The 20131-nt window shown below is 41.6% G+C and overlaps 1 protein-coding gene across 1 annotated transcript in view; it reads left to right on the top strand.

The window, feature by feature from the left end:
- The window catches only part of HECW1 (HECT, C2 and WW domain containing E3 ubiquitin protein ligase 1), a 256870-nt gene that overhangs the window by 232155 nt on the left and 4584 nt on the right, over window positions 1-20131 (top strand). Inside the window, exons 23-27 of the mRNA XM_069007777.1 lie at window positions 8645-8743; window positions 10105-10234; window positions 13968-14114; window positions 14873-14987; window positions 16255-16453. Coding sequence (XP_068863878.1) covers window positions 8645-8743; window positions 10105-10234; window positions 13968-14114; window positions 14873-14987; window positions 16255-16453 — 690 coding nt within the window. The remainder of the gene's footprint in view (window positions 1-8644; window positions 8744-10104; window positions 10235-13967; window positions 14115-14872; window positions 14988-16254; window positions 16454-20131) is intronic.

Raw genomic sequence — 20131 nt, 5'->3', positions numbered from 1 at the left:
GACTGCCAAGCAATTAATAGCATGTCTGAATATCAGCACACAGATTTCTGACTTTACTCAGTTGAGGATCCTCATCCTGAGAGACAAGGATCATTAGCTGAGTTGCAGCACAATGCAAACCCAAGTGTGTGGCTTCTGGACAGGGGTGGTAAGTCCAGAGGGCTCTGCACTGCCCGTGACCTGTTTGCAGTTAGCTCAAGGATATCTGCATCAACCCTCATACCACGGGGTAAACATTCCTGGGTGCTTACCAGGACTTTATGATGAGCAGTCTTGCTCATGTTTAAATACCCCAGACAGGCTGGAAAGGATGTGCCTCCTTTGACCGAGAATAAGTCAGTTATTGTGGCTGCAGTGTTTGTAGTTAGCCATTGAAGGAAAATGTGCAGTCATTCAGCCTGTGTTTTTATGACCCTCTTGTCTGGCAGATGACTAAATCTGTGGATTTTTCCCTGTGGTTGGACTAGTTTGTTTCAACACTTGGCAAAGCTATGGAAAGCAAACATAAGTCATGCAATGTTTGAAACTTCACCAATTCATAAATTTGCGAAGTGCCCACCAACAACTTTTCCAAAATCTTTGACTGAGAAATCAAAGTCTCCTGATGAAAATGTTCTTCTGCTTGTTTGAAATAAAACAACACATAAGCATCAGACTGAACTGATGATAAACTGGAGATGATTGATTGACAAATTTATGTATTGTTTTATAGAAGATGAGAAAGTAAAAAAATGTTAAATAGACTAAACCACTAAAATGGAACAGGGACTCAGAGGACTGTGATTCCATTGCTGTCTCTAGTACTTGTTTTCTGGATAACTTCAGATAAGTTGTTTTACTTTTGTTCTTAAGTTTTGTCAGTTTTCAAATGAAACATTAGTGCTGGTCTCCTCTGTAAGCTGATCTCCCTGCTTTGAGATTTGTCAATCAGCAATAGTGTCCAGGATCTGAGAATCACAAAATGTAGAGGTCTGTTGACTGCTAGCCAGATCATACCTCATGATCATACCTCAGTCTGTATCTCCTCTGTAGTTGCTGGGCAGAGAAGTGTTTGCCAAGAATCTCCCAGGCCAGTGTGTCTTATCCTTTGTACCAGCAAGAGGAGCTAAAGCCTGCAGGCAGCCTGGTTTCTGATGGAGGTTAGTCATGCTTGTGCTGCCATGTTCTGGCAGGCTTCTCCCAGAGGAGGATGACTGTACATTATAGTCCATGAAGCTGAGAGATGGCTCTGCAAGCAGTGATGGCCACTTCAGCACTCGCCACACTCCTCATCTCCCCTTCCAAACCCCTGCACTCGTGGAATGTTACTGGGAAAATGATACCTAGCATGGATTTCTTATTACAGAGAGAAACCATGCTCATTTTTTTAATCTCCTGATTAGTTTAAAGGCAGACCTAGAAGTCAGCTCTCCATTTCCAGTCCATGAAGTCTCTGCTGCTCAGACAGCCCGTGACACAGAGGCTGGCATGCCTGCAGTGGCCCCATGCAGAGGAATACCCAGAGCTGGATTAGCTTAGTTCTGTACTTGCAGTAAGAACTTCTGGCACAGTTCAGCTGATGTGCAAGAAGCCAGTGCCAGCCACTTCAGCATGGGGCTTCCTGACTTGGCTGCAATGCTGAGCAAATGCAGCTGTAACCCTTTTTCTGTGTGAGCATTTATCTAGAGCTACTGTGTGGAGGAAAGTAACCATTTGATAGATTGTATTGAAGAGAAACCCAAGGGGATTTTATGAATCCCTTATCTACATTATCTTTGCCTCTCATTCTTCTGGATAAAGCAGAATAGCCTGCAGCTTTTGCCATAATTCATGCTTTCTTCTCTGTGACACAATTAGTCGTTTAACCTTTCCTGGCAGTTATTTTGTGGTGGATGTAGCCAGGATATAAGGAAGATGAAAAGACATTTTGGGTGAACACATAGCTAGGTTAGTGACAAAGAAAAGACTTGAAGGATCTGATTAGGTTAAATAAAGAAGCAGTAGGGTTTGGATTATCTCTTTGTTTTTCAGTTGCTGGTAAATTAAATTAGGCTTCAGGAACGGTTTGAGGTTTAGTTGCTAATTTGGGATGCATGAGCTCCAGAGATTTAGAAGGACATGGATAGTTCACATTTCCATCACGTGTAAGCAATAGTTCTTTTTCATGTGGTTATTCCTTGGTACTGAGAAACAGAAATGTGTTCCACTTGCAGATAGATCCAGAAAATAAAAGTAGGATTATCACTTACTGAAGTGCCAGTATTGTAGTGGCCTTTTGCAGCAGAAATGTATGTACAAATCAGCAATCTCTCTTTATGTGAGATTGGCTCACATAAAGTTACTCATCATATGAAGCTCCAGTGCCCAGAAAAAGTAAAAATACCTTAAGAAAGGCTTATTTTCACCTGAAGAAAATTACCTGTTCAGGATTTGAAATGTAAAGGAAATTTATTTGTACCAAGTTGCTTTTCTTTCTGAAAATCACTTTTCCACCTTTTTTTTCTTGTTTAATTTCAGTTCTTGAGTGATGTATCTATATTTCCCACCCTCTCTGAGCACTCTCTTTGTACTTTATGACAATGCACAAGCAGGCCTGCTGGACTGTTCCACTTTGCAATTGGGGCTGCTTAAGAGAGGCTAGTGCTTTCTTAAATGAGTGTAACAAATTTCCTTGAAAATATCATTAAAACTCCTAAGTTTTAGAGGCAAAATAAGCAGACAGGATTATCAAAGAGATGCTCATGGAATATGCTCCTTGATCTTTTGATGCCTGAATGAAATGCCTTGGCTCTGAGTAGAACATATCCTCTATTAAATCCTGGTCACATTTGCTGGGGCAGCAGGGATCAATCCCTATAGACTCTTAACTATTTAAAGTTCATCAGTTTCCAGGCTGGACATCTGCACACACACTTGCTCCATGTCAGTACTCCTAAATGTTTTCTTTAAATTTTAATTGAAAAATGGATTGAAAATGAAGCTTACCTGACAGAATTTTCTATGGTTTCACATAGAGGAAGTATGGAGTTTCCCCTTAAAAACTAAGTAACTGTCTGAAAACCTGGAATGAATTTTGACCATATATGAGATAAGGTCCATTTCAGTATTTAGAACATAATGCACAGGAGGTAAAACCAAAACCTGGTTGGGTGAGTCATTACCATTCATTCAAAAGAGATATGTAGGGATCTAGAGTAAGTTCTCACATGGGATGCCAGTGTGGTTAGATATCAGTCAGGGCAGCATTGGAAGGTGCCATGCAGAGGTGACGCAACATTGTGCCTTGGTCTCTCTAAGGATTCTGCATATTAGAAATGGATATAAGAAAAGAAAATGAGCCAACAGTACTCTTGTTACTTCTTATACTGGAATTCTCCTCTGTGACTAATTTAGAAATTATTTTACCTTTTCTCTTTAATGTGCTGAGACTTCACGAACTTCTGCCTCCAGTCTTCGTTAAGAGCCATTCCTTTCATATTAATGACACATGAGGTCATCAGATTCCTGAACTGAAGAGGCATGGTGCTGGAATGCCACAGCGTCCACCTCTGAGCCTGCAGATACACAGAGCACATTTGCCACGAGGCCAAATGACACGGTGGCAAAGAGGAGTCTGCAGAGTTTGCAGATGCAAGTCAGATAAAGAGAACGTGTGAGCTTTCCCAGCCTGCGTGGCTCAACCTTCCTGACAAAAGAATGCTTCATGTCATCCCATTAGTCCCTTCAAATGTTCTGTCATTCGAGTGGGTAGGGGTTAAATATGCACACCAAATTAAAGAAAGGCATTTGTTAATGAGGGCTGATAGATAGAGGTGTGGATTTGATCCACTGACAAGGTTTTGTAGAGGTGACCTGTTCTGCTGCTAGATCATTGCTCTGTAGGTGTAGCTCATGTAGGACATGTTGGTCATGTCCTGCGCTGAGCCAACACAAGGATGTGTAGTACCAACATCTAGACACAGACCTCTGGAGCATATGCCTGACACGCTGCCAGTATTGTTTAAAATTCATTATATATGAGCCTAGGCAGAATTGGTGTAACCATCTCTCTGGTCAACCCTTTTTGAAAAATACGTGTTCTTAGAACTTTCTTGCATTAAAAAAAGAAGTTCTTAATTTATAAATTGCTAGTGCTGGTGATAACACCAAAATTCAGAAATCATTGACTCAGTGCATTTTCCTCCACGTTATGTTCCCCCCTCATATCAAAAGATTGCAAATCACAAAATTTTAGGCTATAAGAATTGATTTTTAGTTCCTTTAATCAGCAGTTTCTGGCCTTCAGGTTGCTCACCAGTGTCTTCATAACAATGGCGGTTTTAATTGTCCTTTAAAACAAGCTGTACCACAACCTCTTGAATCCATAATGCCTGGTTTCCTACAAATCTGTGTTTCATGACTGAATTCTCTGTTGTCTAATAAGATGCATGTTCAAAGTGAAGTTTTTCCCATGATTGTGCCTTTCTAAATATTTTCCTCTTGTTAGATTCCCTGGTATCTAGTAACGATCGAGATTAGATCCAGTCTCTCCCACTGTGAAAGGACTAATAGGCTCTCCAGCTGCATCCACCTGACAAATATCATTTGCCTTCAGAAGAGCTGCCAAGGACAGAAACCCTGGACCACAGTGTAGCCTCATTTGTTCAACTTGTCTTTCAGGTGGCGAAAAGTTCATCTGCATGATTAAAAAGTCAAGAGCTTTAAAACTGGTGCAACAGAAATTTCCCTTAGAGATGAAAGCAAGTCTTGTGAAAGGAAGGTTATATTTTCAAATTTGATATGAACCATATTTATGTCTCTTGAGCCCTACTTTGAATATTTTTTCACAAGCTACTGCATCAAGAAGGGCACACTTAAATGCAGCTGATGTGTTTGAGTGAGATAAGGTTTGCAGGATTTTCAATCTTTTTAATCTCATCAGGTGTTTCCTCTATTTAGGATTTGAAGTTTCTTATACCATAGCCAGTTTAGCCCACAAGGCATCGTTCCCAAAGCATTCCCAATAGAATGATAAAGATGGTTCTTCCTCTGTACACACAGATTACAATCGTTTCACGGTACATCATTATCCATCTGAATCCAAGGAAAAACTGTCATATAAAGTAGCACTCCATTCATTGAACCAGTACAGGGAGAGCCCTGTACCAAAGGGTCATTGTTGGGTCCGGCCTTGCTCTGGTGCTGTATGACAAGGACCAGAGTAAATTAAATCTCCTATGACTCAGCTGCAGTCAGAGGAAAATTTCTTGCCTAGTTGCTACTACAGCATATGGATTTGTCTCTCTCTGAGTACACAGATGTGCAGTAAGTATGCAGAGAGTCCCACTGAGGGGAATGAGCCTGGTATTTTGCAACAGGCTGTTGTGGCTGTTTCAGGGGTACCTGAAGCCTCCAGAAGGAAAAGGAATTAGCTGGGTACAGTGGAAATTCCTGCAAATGGGTCAAAGAGTAGTGCTGTTAAAAGCCAGAAAGCAGGTGCACACAATGTCCTTTTTGAGTGGACGAACAGTGTCAATAGGCAGTCAAACCAGAGCAGCTCCACTGCTCATTAATTCTGTCTCTCGTTCCACCATTTCCTGTTCATTAACTCCCTCCTGCATTTCCCCTCTCTGCCGGAGCACATTACTCAGACTCAATCATTGTCTCCAAAAGGCAAGGGTGTTGAAAGAAAAGGCCAGAGCAAGGCCCTGCATTCCCCACTCGAAAACTAGCTTTTCTGCTAGAAAGAAACCAATCAAGCATTTTACACTTCCTTGGAAAGATAAGTGTAATTCAGGCTTAAGGAAGGTATGTGCCCTCCAGGTAGGATTTACCTTTGTGCTGCTTATTCTGTCAAGAAAACTTGTTTTGTTCTGAAAGGACAGTCTTACCCACCTCTAAATCTCACCTGTGCTCTAAATCCTTCAGGAAGAAATAAACACACGAGTCTGGCTTTGTTTTAACTGGCTTGTCTAAGGAGGGCAATTTGTTTCTTCTCGCCTTTTTGTAAGTTTTGATATATTTTAAGTGGGACTGCTATGCTTGTCTGAGTGTAGTGGCAGCTTGATGAACTCTATGGACCCGGACACAGATAAATTGTATATTTGTTCTCTGAGAATGGCAGCAAATGCCTCCTGTTGATAGGTATCCATTGGCTTACCATGGTCCTTGTTTTTCAGTGCTGGACCAGAGGAGTGTCATCTCTGGTCCCAGGCCCTGTCCAGTATGGACAAGGGGCCAGAGAACCTTCTCCTACACCACTCCTCAGAAGAGAGTCAAGTATAGCGAGTCTCTGCAGAGATATCAAAGCTCTGTGCAGGGGCAGAAGGGTCTGTGGGCTGGAGAGCTCACATGCTTTGGCCACACAGTGCTGTGTCTTCTGGGGTGATACGGAGCTGCCAGAGAATACGGTCTGTAACATAGCTTTTTTTATCCATTATATTGACAGGCACCAGCAGTGGCAATGTTTTGTTAATTATTTCATCTCACTTATCCCAGTCAGTGAGTACTGGACTTTTGCTACTGAGTGCCACTGCAAGGGCTGGAACTGTGGAACCACGGACTCCCAGTTCAAGCCAGCTGTGGTGTGTCCCTGAGGGATGCAAGTGTGAAGCCAATCTGATGAACCACACAGCCCAGAGTTCTCCCCACATGTTCTTAGGCTGACAATGTCAGGCTTGGACCTTTCACACAGAAATGCTGCCCATGGTTTGGGATGGTTTGATACAGTTCTGCCACAAGGCATTGATTCAAAATAAGCTCTCCATTAACAGCCCCTGTGACGTGTGCCTGTAGCTGTAAACACCTTGGTGTAGTTGCATGACCCTTTCATGTCAGCTTTGCAGGAATGCCCTCAAAGCCAGGCAGAAGTGATACAAGCAGCAAGGAGAAAACGGACACTTTTCACACATTCAAGCAGTTTCTTAGGTTAAGCAGTGTTCCCAAATCTTTCTTGGCAGTTCACTTTCAGCTTTATTCCAGGTGGCTCCTGCCTGCCCAGTTCCTCGCAGTTGAGTAGCTGTGGGGTGAGCACTGTGGTGAGGAACACCCCCAGCATTTTCATTCAGTGCTCACTTTCAAAACATACGGGGATGGATGGGGGTGAAGAACAAAACCAAAAAAGCCGACACGCATTATTTAGGTCAAACAGACTTGATTATGGATCCTGAAGGTGCTATAAAACTGATGGATTACAGGTTCAGCATTTCTGGGATTTGAGCTGTCTGGCTTCCACTGTGCTTTCATTGTATCAGCTCCCCCTTCTTTCTTTGCTTTTTGCTGGAAGCCTTGCACTGGAGCACAAGTGAAGTGAAGCAGGCCCTAACTAGACCAAACAGCTGCCTTTTGTTGCTGCTGGGGAAACAGCTGTAAGGGGTAATATAATCACTCTTCTGTGGCCAGTCAGCTGCATATCATAAGCACCTTTCTCAGATTCAGGGGACCTGGAGGCAGCTCCTGTGGTGATGTAAATGCTAATTGAGCCCACAACAGGCTATTTTGTGCCTCATTTGACATGCTAAGCACTTGTTGTTCTGTCCCATGAGCATAAAGTTGACTGAACAGATATTCTTTGCCACCTTTATTACAATCAGACTCATGTGTCATTCATGTGTCATTCATGTGCAGGAGAGGTCTTTGCACTGGTTCCTGTTAAGTGGAAGGAATGGTTTCTACACTTTTTAATATGTTTCTCATCTTTTGTTCAAGAAAACTTTTCTGCATTATCAGTCAGTTCAGACTTGGAGTGCTCTCATTTGGGGTGCTGGATTTTTTTTCCTTTCCTTTTTTACAAATAAGCAAGTTATGATTGGGTGTTGGGGGTTGTTTTTACAAAAATCAAACTCACCTGAACTCACACCAGTTTTGTGTTTTTCTGTCTGAGATGATTGATTTAAAAGCAGGTTTGATGGAAAAATATAGAATAAGTCATAGGAGAAATCATAGGAAGAAAAATTTAAGAGTTTATCATCGCAAGTCCCAGATTATAATGGGCAGGGCACTATTTGAGTGTACTTGTAGTGAGGCTGGGGGTTGTTGTTCTTAGAAACAAACACAGGAGTGTGTAAATACTGAAAACAGCTGAGCAGCAGAATTTAGAAAGTGCTCTGGGAACAGTGTGCCTGAGCTCTAGATGCTGATTTTAATGTGTCCTTGGTCACAACAGTTAGCTTATTTGAACTTCAGTTTTCCCCTGTCAAGTCAACTCACTACCCTTTTAAAGTACTTTAAAGCCTCATCTCGGACAGGGTTGTAGCTAGTCAGAAACTGGATATACTGAGTCTCCAAATATCCTTTGCAGCTCTTATGAGATAGCATTTGTTCTGCTGAGGTGCAGTATTTCAGTATTTCCCTGGCCAAATACTGTGTTGCATGTAGTCAGTCTGTATCAGAACATTGAACAAGAGATCACAGAAGGCGAGTGTTCATTGGTTTGGCACAGGAGAGCACGTAACATGCCAGCTGCAAGTATGGGTACAGTAGGAGGTGGATTGGATTGAGGAGATCCATTATTGATCAGATATGGGAGGAGTGGCATTAAGTATCTGCTCAGAAAAAAAAAAAAAAAACAGGGAATAACTGTGGAAAACTAATTTAGAAACAAACAAACAAGCCCCAGTTGCTACCTGTGTTTCTATACTGGAAGTCTTGAGTTACACTTCATTTACTCTGCATTTTTATTTCACAGGTTCAGGTTCAGCGGTCGTATTCTTGGCCTTGCTCTCATTCATCAGTACCTTCTTGATGCTTTCTTCACAAGGCCGTTCTACAAAGCACTACTAAGGCTGTGAGTATAACCATGCAACTGTGAAGAAACTGTGATCCCACAGTGAGTCCTGCAGAGACACAGACCCTCAAGGAGTTGCTTTGAGTACATTGACCTTCAAGTTCTTTCTGCTGTTGGTTTGATTGTCTGCGATAGAAAATGAACACATTTTAATTTTTCTTTGCTTTCTCCAAGAATTTACCATTCATAAATACTATGTTGACGAAAATATGTAACATTTAGAAACACACATTAGAAAGTACTGACACACAATTCAAGAGTTTACTACTGATGAAAAGTTATGAAGATTCAACCTGGTGGAAGACTGAAAAGCATCTTTGATGGAATGAAAAATAGTAACAAAAGAAGGAGGGAGGTTATATCAAGCAAAAAGTACATCATTTGTCATACCTCACTGGTGGAGTAGGTTTTCATTCTGAAACACAACTTGGGTTAATTAATAATGTTAATGTAGATATAACCAGTGAATGTTTTTTGGTCTTCTCCTGTCTTTTATTTTAGTAAGCATAAGCTACCAGTAATGCATTACTTTCAGTTTGAAGTTTATAACATTAATTTGGATTGACAATCAGTCTCTTTTTAATTGACTGAAGTAAGACAAGGTACATAAAATTTGCAACAATAAAAAAAGCTGTAAGTATTAACTCAAGACTGCAATTAAATGCTAAAGAGCAGAATAGAGCTTAGCTGAAATAGTTCATCAATTAAGATGATTCCAAATCAGCAAAGATACCTGTCTTAACAGTCCTTTAAATTCGTTATCATGTTAGTTTTTTTAAACTATGATTATTGCTGGGGCACAAACACTCATATCTCTATTGTACCTGACCTAGTCTGAAAATAGGCTGAAACCTAGGATTCTCCCTGCATCCTTATTGCCCCTTTAGGGAATTTGAAACCAGGCTGCTCATAATATTCACTTGTCCTTTCAGCAGACAAGAATGGCTCCTTATTAGCAGAAATTTAGGCTGCCTGGTCTGCCAGTCCTGTCTCAGTCCTGTGTGCTCACCTGGCAGATGATAAGTAATGGAAGCAGCCAGGCACAGCATGGTGGGGTTGAACGGGCATGTGTGCTGTGATGTGCAGGGCATCCAGAAAATCCACATAAAATCAAGCCCCAGGGGTGTCTTCTGAGAGCAAATAATGCAGGCAGCCAACAGATTTGGCCTTGAGCCCAGCTATGCAAAGCAAACAGTTACTGAACCGCTTCATGAGGGTCTGTGAAACAGGCTTTGATGTTAGCAAAACTAAATGAACTTCAGTTTTATGATGGATCTTCAGTAAATTTGTTCACATGCTTAGTAGGAAATCATCCTGCCAGTAGTCACAGGGTCATACCTTTTTTCTTGTCTCACAATCAGGCCGTGTGATTTAAGCGACTTAGAGTACCTGGATGAAGAGTTCCATCAGAGCTTGCAGTGGATGAAAGATAATAATATCACAGATATCCTGGATCTAACCTTCACAGTGAACGAGGAGGTGTTTGGACAGGTGAGCACAGCTATGCAAAACATCTGAAAAGCAAATTTGAAGCTGACAAAGTTGAGCATGATGAACATCTTTCTGTCAGAACAGATCCTTTAGCCTTTCAATAACATTTTCTTCTCCTACCTTCTGTTTCTTTCAAGCCACCTGTTCCAAGGCAGATGTTTATTCTTAGGGTGTATAATATACAATACCAGCCCCCCTAGAGGCCTATTGAGCCACACCCTGATGAGCATGAGGAATTCTCTGGAGTGCAGCTCTTCTCTCCGCGGTGTAGTTCACACAGATGTGGCATTTGGGGAATGCAAGCAATGTAACTTAAAGCTGATGTGACTGAAAGGATGGGTTAGGAGGGATAAAAAATATTCGACAGGTGGTGTAGGACCTGGCAACCCTCACCGTTATTTTGTCTAATATCTCCCTGTTAGTTTCTGTGTCTCTTACTTACCTTGCCCCTACTTAACAACTTGGTATGTATATCCATTTATTGTGCTTTCTACAGCTCAGCTCTGCCTTAGTCAGACAATTCTCTGTAACCTGGCTGATCTGGGTCACTATAGCCTTAAGTAGAGCGCAACACTGGCTTAAGTGCAGTCTGGCAACCAGAATAAGTGTCTCCCGTGGGATTCTTTGGGTTGAACTGAAGCTCTGGTGCTCTTTGCTGTTGCAAATCATTCTGGATTATAACTGTCTCTGGAAAGCCCTGGAGGGATTCAAAGCAATATTCAGACCATGATTAAGGATCTCCAAGGAGATACTGAAAATTAGAGAGGCTGAAGAACCAAGCTCACCAAACACTACAGGGGATGGAGATAACTTGTAAGGAACAGACACACAATGTCAAAGGGAGCAGAGAGATCAGGTGGAATATACAGAGAATGGCTCTCAGCACTTGACAATAAAGTTTCCAGGAAGGGTTTGCACAAACCTGGGGTAGTTCTGTGAACTAGGGAAAAGTTAGACTAGTTTCTGAGGGGAGGAATTCCAGCCCTGTGAGTTAAAGGGTTGCTCAGCTATGAGCTTGAAAGTAACAGAAACCAAGCAAGGCTTCAGGGGGTATATTAAAACTGAATTTAGCCTGCATATAGCAAAAGGTTACAAAGGATAAGCAGAGTTAAGGGTAGATGAAAAGGATGGGGCAGAAGAACTGAAGTGGGAAACCCCTGTAGGAACCATAACACTGTTTTTCCACAGACTCAAATGCAGGAGTTTTTCATGGACTGGGAACTGAGAGCTTGCATGACATTGAATTGACAGTACAGTGGTTTCCCTGGAAGGTATGGCTACATAAAAATAATACACAAAGGCAGACAGAAACCTACAGACATATTCACAAAGGCAGATGAAAAAAAATTGTATTTGCAAGAGAAGACTACAAAGTTGAACAAGAACTGAGTTGCTGTGATGCATCTGAGAGTAACATTTGGCACACTACTTATTTGTTATACTCTCCTCACAGGAAAGAGAAAAACAGTTACATAGGAGTCTGTTGTGGAAGATAAGAGTTGGCTCCAAAGAGAATAGAAAAAAATCACAATCTGTTGTAGATACTGTTGTATGAAAGCAAAAGAACACTAAAAGCCAGATTTTGAGGCTGTTGTCTAGTACATTATTTCCTATGTACTGGACACTAACCTTGCTAGAGCTAATGATGGAGGGAAAAGTTGCTTCTCACTGTGAATTACAACCGTCAGAATCCAAGAGTCCTAAGTGAAAGTAAGATTTCCCTCCTGAAACTTGCTAAGTGCTGAGAGCAAAATAACAAAGAAATTGCTGTCACATTTTATGCTCACAAATGGATCCTAGTTGGAAATTCTTCCATGCCAGGAGTATCTGACCACTTAAATGCCACCTGAGCATTACTTTGCTTGGTGCACGTGCAAGTGTAGATCACAGTAGGAGCTCTGCTAATATTTGGGAAGCTGGATTTCAAGGGCTGGGTAAAAGAAACAAGAAATATACTGACTCCTTGAGAAGCTGTATAGTAGATGGTTACAGCCCTTTTGTCCTGCTTCCACAATGAGTTTATTATGATCCAGTCACTGCTGCTTTCATATTTTCTTTCTTGTCTCATCTCTGATGTGTATTGAACTTCTAAGGCTTTCAGGCCAAATCCTCTTTCTTGGTACTTTCTTAATTAGAATTTACTCCAGATCAGTTCCAGCCTTCTTGCACATTGGAACCTGGAGCACTCCCATAACAGCAGTGACAAAATGTCAAATTGAGCATTACACATTTTTACTGGTGGGGACTCAATGACAATTTGAGAATTTCACTTACAAGACAGAAACCTGTCAGTTGCTCAAGACCCAAAGTACTTTCTCGTGCTTTTATCCAGTAGAAAATGTTCTTCCAGGCCTTACTCTGAGCTCTCTTTGTGGGCACAGCCTGTCTCTGAGCCCTGGCAATTGTTCCCATCAGGTAAAAGGAATGAGCTAGATTGGTTGAAATGTCTTCTTGCTACTCTGAAACCTGATTCTAAATTGTAGCTCACAGCTGCAGTTAATGCCTCTAAGATAGAGGGCCCAAAATAGGGACACATTACTATTAATTGCTAGGCTCCAATTATAGATAACTAATAGTATTTGAATTTATATGGATAATGAGAAGTTGAAAAAATCAATAGTTTTCTAGATGTTTGTGGGAAGTCTTGAAGGAGACTTTGAACATCTAGACTTATGGTCATGCTTAAAGCTAGACAACGATTAGTCTTTGGTTTTGCAGATGTATCTTAATGCCTTGCAGCCTTGAAGAATACAGCATGGCAGCTGGGCCAGAGCCTTGCTTTCTGGACAATGCAGCATTGCTTGTATAATGGTGATGCAATGATTAATGTTTGAGAATTTAACCTGAACCAGCTAAGAATTCCTAACTCCTTCCATCCAGCTTTACTTGTTTTTGCTGTTTCTCAACAAAGCTACAGATTAGATGACTCAGTCAATATTTCTTAATTCATAATATTGCAATAGGTCCCTGAAGTAAAGTGACCTAAATACTGCCTATGCTGTGTGCTGTCTGTTGGGCTAATAAATAGATAATAATATAAATAATACTAGTAAAGAATATGTATTCATACAGTTCATTTACTGTTGGTGGTGGACATTATTGCTATAGCAGCAGAAAACTGAAGAGGAGATCAAAATATTCTTCTTTTTAAATCCACTAAATTGAATGTGAAAATAATTGCAAGACAAATACAATTTTCTGTCACATGGGAGGAGTATGTGCTTGCTGGGTAGGATCCAGACTGATTCCTTAAATCGCTTCTCAATCTCAAGCCTTAGTAACCCAAGCCAACTAAATTAACTATTAAAATGCAAAGAAATGCTGCAGCTCTTGCTTAAAATAAAGTTATTTACAGTACAAACTCTTCTCAGGTTTAGGTGGCTGATACAAAACTCTGAATCCCTCAGTGACTATTTTTTATCTGTGCAAGGTTGCTGTACGGGTCTTGTTTTAGGTAGTGTATTTGGAGTATTCATTTTATGATACTTTCTTTAGCTGTTGGCATTTCCAAGTAAACACTTTTACTAGCAGTTGGGGAAGGGTAACACTTGTTGCCTAAGAGACAAGTAGATATCCCTTCCAATTGGCAGGTCCCAAAAAGCAGTCTGCCTATCCCAGTACTGTGATTGTCTCTCCATCCTGTTGTTTCCTGTACTATTGCTTGGGTAATCTCATGTTTGAAACACAACATGATCCATACGCTGCTACACCACTGTTTATCTTTGTTCTGTAGGTGACTGAAAGAGAGTTGAAATCTGGAGGGGCAAATACAGCAGTGACAGAAAAGAACAAAAAAGAGTACATCGAGAGAATGGTTAAGTGGCGAGTGGAAAGAGGAGTGGTTCAGCAAACAGAGGCCCTGGTCCGTGGCTTCTACGAAGTGAGTAACAAAGTGATGCTTCCACAGTCATCCCTTCCTCATGTGAATGAGAGTAGCACCCTGGTTAAACTGTGCTTCCTTGGTACCCTAGAGAATAGCTAAATACACACAAACAGCAAGGAATTGGAGTTCTTGGATCTCTAGAGACAGAGACCTTGCATATGGCATGTTTAGGACTAAAGGAGAAAGGAAAGAAATATGTCTTCTGAATATGATAAAGCATTACTTATGATCAAGAGTTAAGAAGGACACTGCTTTCCATTCACACTGTAAGAGAAGTAGGCATTTGCAAATTTTGTTCTACCATGTTTTGGGTGGTTTTGGGTTAGGGTTAGGGGCCCCTGGCAAAGGAAGATTGTGAAGAATTGTACACTTTGATGAGAAGCTGATGAAACACACTGTATCTTTAGGGATTCGTTCCAGTAAAGTCAGTCCTTGGGTGCAGTCCAAGCTGTTATCTTGCTGGTGATATTCCTGGATGCTGCTCCACTGTTTTCCCTGGATTTTGCAATTCACCTTTGCTGAAGACCTGGATCTGAGAACATCTTTCTGGCAGAGCTGCTACAAGGACTGGTTGAAAACCTGTGGCTTTGCTGACCAACCCACATAGTCACCTATTCTTGCCCTTCCCTAATCACACACAAACATGTGAATGCAAACATTCAGACTTTGTTAGGATAAAGAGCTGGGCACCAGCACCATAGGTTTATGACTTTGCTTCATTTCCAGTCTGAACTGTGCTTACATTTTTGTTCCAGGTTGTAGACTCCAGGCTTGTCTCTGTTTTTGATGCCAGAGAACTGGAGCTAGTTATAGCTGGCACTGCAGAGATAGATCTCAATGACTGGCGGAACAACACAGAATATCGTGGAGGTAAACTGCCTGCTCATGTTTACTACTATCTTGACTGTTGCAGTCTAAAACATGGAAGTCTTGCTCCATCTTTTCCTTCTGTCATTCCTAAGGGAAATGCCCTGTTTTGTCCAGGAAGTTATTGTGAAGAATAACTCCTGAAATAAAAAAAAGTAAGATCTCAGGTTTGGATCAGCGGGTGTTGTGGTGTTATACTACTGAAATTGCTTCTGCTATTTCTATCTGGATCTTATCTATTCAATTCCTGCAGACTTAGCAGGAGTTTTTACTATTAAGGACTGAAAAGGATTTGCAGAATTAGATCTAAAAGTTACAAGTCATCTAAGATGACTGTGAGTGAATTCTTGGCCTCACAGAAAGTAGTTCCACAAGTCCTCCTGGCTTCAGCAGGCAGCTGAAATCAGGAGCTGAATTTCACAGTTGCCAATTACATTTCAACAACACACAGATCTTGCTTAACTGTCCCCTCAGCCTAAACTATGTCAAGTTGGATTTTTTTCCTTCTCTACTGCTTGGCCTGGTTTTGCTTTAAACAATGATTTATCCAGGCTGTCTTGGATGATGGAAAAATGTGAAATCCATCAGTTCTGCACCACAAGTGGAAAGTCCCTGAGATTCACATATCCTCCCCTGAAGTACAAGGTTTCAGTCTTTGCTGATCACTGCCCAGCCTTTGGGTTACCTTGAAATATGCAGGTTACCACAAGCACAGCTGGTCTCCAAAGTTATTCTCCTACATTTTTCTATTTAACTTTTGAAACAGATTCAGCGTGGTATATGCTGGCTTTCACTAGCACAAACCAAGGCACAGAGTCCCTCAGGAGGGAAGTTTGCCAGGGAAGGGCTTGTGGCAGCAAACCCTTCTCCGTATATTGAACACTATTGCAATCCAGAAGAGAATTTACTTGGGAACCAGAAATTGTTAAGTTGTTAAGACTCACCCTGTGTGGTGTATTGCAGTTGGTCTTTAATATCTCATGCATGTAATCCCAGTTCTTGCCAAGAGATTAGTGAGACCTGAGTGTACCTCGAGTGTACCTCAAGTATATATTTGAGTTTCAGGTTCTGAAATGAGTTAGTGATATTATAGTATCCACAGCCAGGACAAAATGGAAGCTGGGACCTACTGCTCATGAAGAACAACATATATTGGTAGGCCAGGATCTTTCCAGTAGGAGATCAACTGCCCCATGCTAATGGGAGCATATTTCAGTGTTGCAGTTCCCCATTAGGAGGGAGTGATTTTAATTTTTCTTGCTTGGTGTAGGTTACCATGATGGACACATAGTGATACGGTGGTTCTGGGCAGCTGTGGAGAGGTTTAACAACGAGCAGAGGCTGAGGTTGTTGCAGTTCGTCACAGGAACATCGAGTGTGCCATACGAGGGTTTTGCTGCTCTCCGAGGGAGCAACGGCCTGCGGCGCTTCTGTATAGAGAAATGGGGGAAAATAACCTCCCTCCCAAGGTATGTCCCAACTAGGACTTCGTACCAGAATTGCTGTGAGAAACATAGGCCTGGTACTTTGTTGCATCTCCCTGCCAGTTAATGAACACAGTAAGGACACCTAAAAAAACAACAACAAAGAAACAATTATCAGTTTGTTGCTCTGTAATTACATTCAGAGGAAAGTGTTTTATTTTGTTGTCTTTTTGATTTGCAGGCTCAATTTAAGCTTCCTGGAATCCTTGGAAATGGTTAAGATAAAGATATCCATGGGTTCAAACCTAGTTCTCTTATTTTGTTTCTAGAACAGATTCAGCCCAACAGGGGCCTGTCAACTGATTCTGTTTCCTTTACTTCCAAAGTGCTAATAAAAATAACTTATGAATTTACAGAGACATGAAAGCCAAAATCTGCCTCTGAGTTTTGGCTAGAGACCTGAGTGTACTCCCTTCATTTAGTATGATGGTTCCCCTTTTTTGTAATGAAGAAGCTTAGTGACGGGACTTCTGATCACATGGTGATAATATCCAATTTGTTGCATCTAGTTCAGTTAGCCAGCTAGGAGCAAATGAGCTATAATGTCATACAGAATCAACAGACTTGGCAGTGCTTCCCAGAGGAGTCATCTTCCTTTTCAGAACAAGGGGACAGGGGCACAAAGGGGTGGACTTGTCTCAGGCCACCCAGGAGAGCCATGGCACAGCCAGTGATGGATTCAGCTTTGAGTTCTGCTTTACTGCTTTATGGGTGACCAGCACTCATCCTTCCTTACTGAAGTGAGTCACCTTTTCTTGAATGTCCTTACCGTTGCCTGAGGCTCTGCCCCATTGGGATTACAGAGCATTTCAGTACCTCTGAGATACTTTTGCCACAGTGGCCCTTTTACATCACGTGTGCCCTCCAAAGGATGCTTTCTTCCTGCTCTTATAATTTGCTTTCAGCTACACTCCAAGGGAGGCCACTTTTATGGCACAGAGCAAAAATTTCATAGACCTCGCAAATATAGTCAGACAATCAATTTACAAAGGGTCTGGTCCAGTTTTCTCATTACTTGCTCTCCATGTCGTTTACCTAGAAACATACTATAAGACATGGACTTGAGCAAACCTCAGTTCTCTGGAGAGGGAAGGTCCAAATCTGGTCACCCTCTCAGTCCAAGTCTGCTCAAGCCTATGCTCATACAGTGGGGAGATGCAGAAACTGGACCCAGGGCACTATGTCAGAAGGTATTCAGAGCTGACGTCTTATGGGGACTCCCTCTAAAGTCAGGAAATGGGAGTGTTTTTAAGGAATAGTTCATCTCACCTGAACACAGACTTCTGAAATAGCTCAGCTGAGTCACAGCTGGTACATTTTGATTTATGTCCATCTACCATAAAGACTCTACAGAGATTATATGGAGAGCCAGAGCCTACATGAAGCTAGATGTGGGCACTGAGATTTAAAACCAGATGAAAACATGTAAGGTCAGTGAGATGACTCACGCCCTCCAAGCTTCAGCCAGCAATGTGGTAAGAAAGCCTGAGAGCAACAGTTTGCTATTTGTAGTCCAGATCCTCCTTTTACAGTATATATATATATATATATATATAGTCAGGTTCTCTGTAAGGGTTTCAGAGCTTACTGAGGACCTTCCTGCCTGTAGACAGTCAGCAACCAGCAGTCACAGACTCTGCAGCATTTCTGTAGAGCTCTCTTTGCACTCCTTCTGGGGTGGAAAGGGGTGAGAGGGGAGGGTGGACCTTGGTGCATGCACAGAAAATGCCCTGGGCTGACCCATCAAGTTCTGAAAAGGTAATTGGCCCCTTTCTGCTCTGCTTAACTTTCTTTGTGAACCTAGGCATTACTTCTGACCCAGATTCAGTTAGCCCCGAGATATTCACATAAGGATTTTATGTTTGTCTGCTGATCTCTGAATGAGTTGCTCTCCCTGAAAGAGGCCTCCTTTCCAGGTGAAAGTTGGTAGCACTTTTTAGAAGTCTTAGAGCTCTGCATTCATTTTAGCCAGGGGAAAAAGGAACAACACTTGCTCATGGGGAATAAGCACAGCTTGATCGCCGTGAATTATTGCCTGCATTTTTATAAAATTATGGGGTGCTGCCAAGTATACACAGTGCTAAGAAATGTGTAAAACACGCAGGCTAAACCTGGAGGTTCCCTAAATCCTTAGTTGAGCAACTAAATGAGTATTATTTAAACCTTGTTTTTTAAATACCTGATTATGGTTTGCCCATGTTTATTTAGATTTATTTACATACTTAAGACTTACAGGCTAAAAAAAAGTCATATGTCATATCCTGTGAGCCTGTTAGTCCTGTGACATGAGTGTAACTAACTTAGCTGTTTACAATAAACCACAACAAATTCCCTCTTCTCTCTAACTGCTGTACAAAGTGTTGAGAACTTTTAGCTCTATAAGGAGAGTCCATGACTCTATCCCTTACTTCTGCTCCAGATGGCTGAAGTAGTTAGACAAATCTCCCTTACATCTTGTCCTCGCACTTTGGCAATGGAGCCTGCAACCACCATTTGCTTATAGTGAGCAAAACCACCTAAACTAGATAGTTCAGTTCTGTTTGCACTTGCAACAGCAACATGGTATGCCCAGAAAAAAGGCATGGTGTAAATTTCTAAAATGAAACGCTTTTCAGAGAATGACCACTGATACATGACACTTAGACTGTTTCTTGAAAGCACTGAAGATAAGGAAGATTTTTTCAGGAAGGTTAAATATCCAGTAACTTCATTCTGAATTGGTGAATTTGTCCGTTAGTACCAGTTCCCTGCATGAACAGGGTAATTGTGCTGTAATATGTTCATCTAAGACAAAGAAGAGTAAGATTACACCAGTATTTTATTTCTGGAGTGTGCACATGTGCCAGATACATTACTCCTATCTATATTTACTTTTGAGATCACATATGTTAGAAAGTTGAGGCACCATACAGCTCAGAGATGCTGCTCTAATCCCAGCTCTTCAGATGACGACCCTAAAGCAGGTTCCAAAGAGACTGCCAGCTTTGCAGACCTGTCAGTGTAAAACTGCATCATGGGTTCTTCCAAACTGGTGTAGCTTGTCATATAAAATAGCAGGTTCAATTACTTGTTCATCAAGGTTGAGTTTTACTCTTCCTATGTAATATGCAAAGCTTTGCCCCAAAATGAAGGCATTACACATTTAATTGGTTGCCTGAGTAGAGATGGTTGGAGACTTGTTGCAACTATAGCCTCTTCTGAAGCAGGAAGCCTCTCTTCACCTCTTCTGAGTCATGCAGGTCTTTAAATTGAATCAGTTTTAGTAGGAGTTCATCAAGAATGGATTCTTGTTCCCTGCCAAGCACTAATGAAAAGCCACTAGTTTGAGCAGAACTCCTGGCCCAAAACAGACCTGTGCTAAGAACTAGCAGTGCTTTCTACTATAGCTGTAGGGGGCAACAGTTGTCTTTTTAAATCCTCAGCTGGCAAAAGTGTTTGGTGCCTACAAATGCCACTGTCCCACCTTATGGTTGTGCTCCTCACCTGGCAAAAACTCCTGCCAGCTCCAAGACTATGTCTGTTTGAGTATCAAGTAAGGACGGACCTCAGTATGCATCTCAGGGATTCAAATAATCACATTTGACGCAATGAGGTCACTTTTCCCAACAGTGCTGAGCTGCAACTACCCTTTCATCAGAAGAGCTTTTCATTCAGCAGTGTAGT

The sequence above is a fragment of the Aphelocoma coerulescens genome, chromosome 2 (assembly GCF_041296385.1).
Source record: "Aphelocoma coerulescens isolate FSJ_1873_10779 chromosome 2, UR_Acoe_1.0, whole genome shotgun sequence".
Taxonomy (NCBI): Eukaryota; Metazoa; Chordata; class Aves; order Passeriformes; family Corvidae; genus Aphelocoma; species Aphelocoma coerulescens.
Note: the sequence above shows the minus strand (reverse complement) of the source record. Positions and strands in the feature narration are given on the sequence as shown.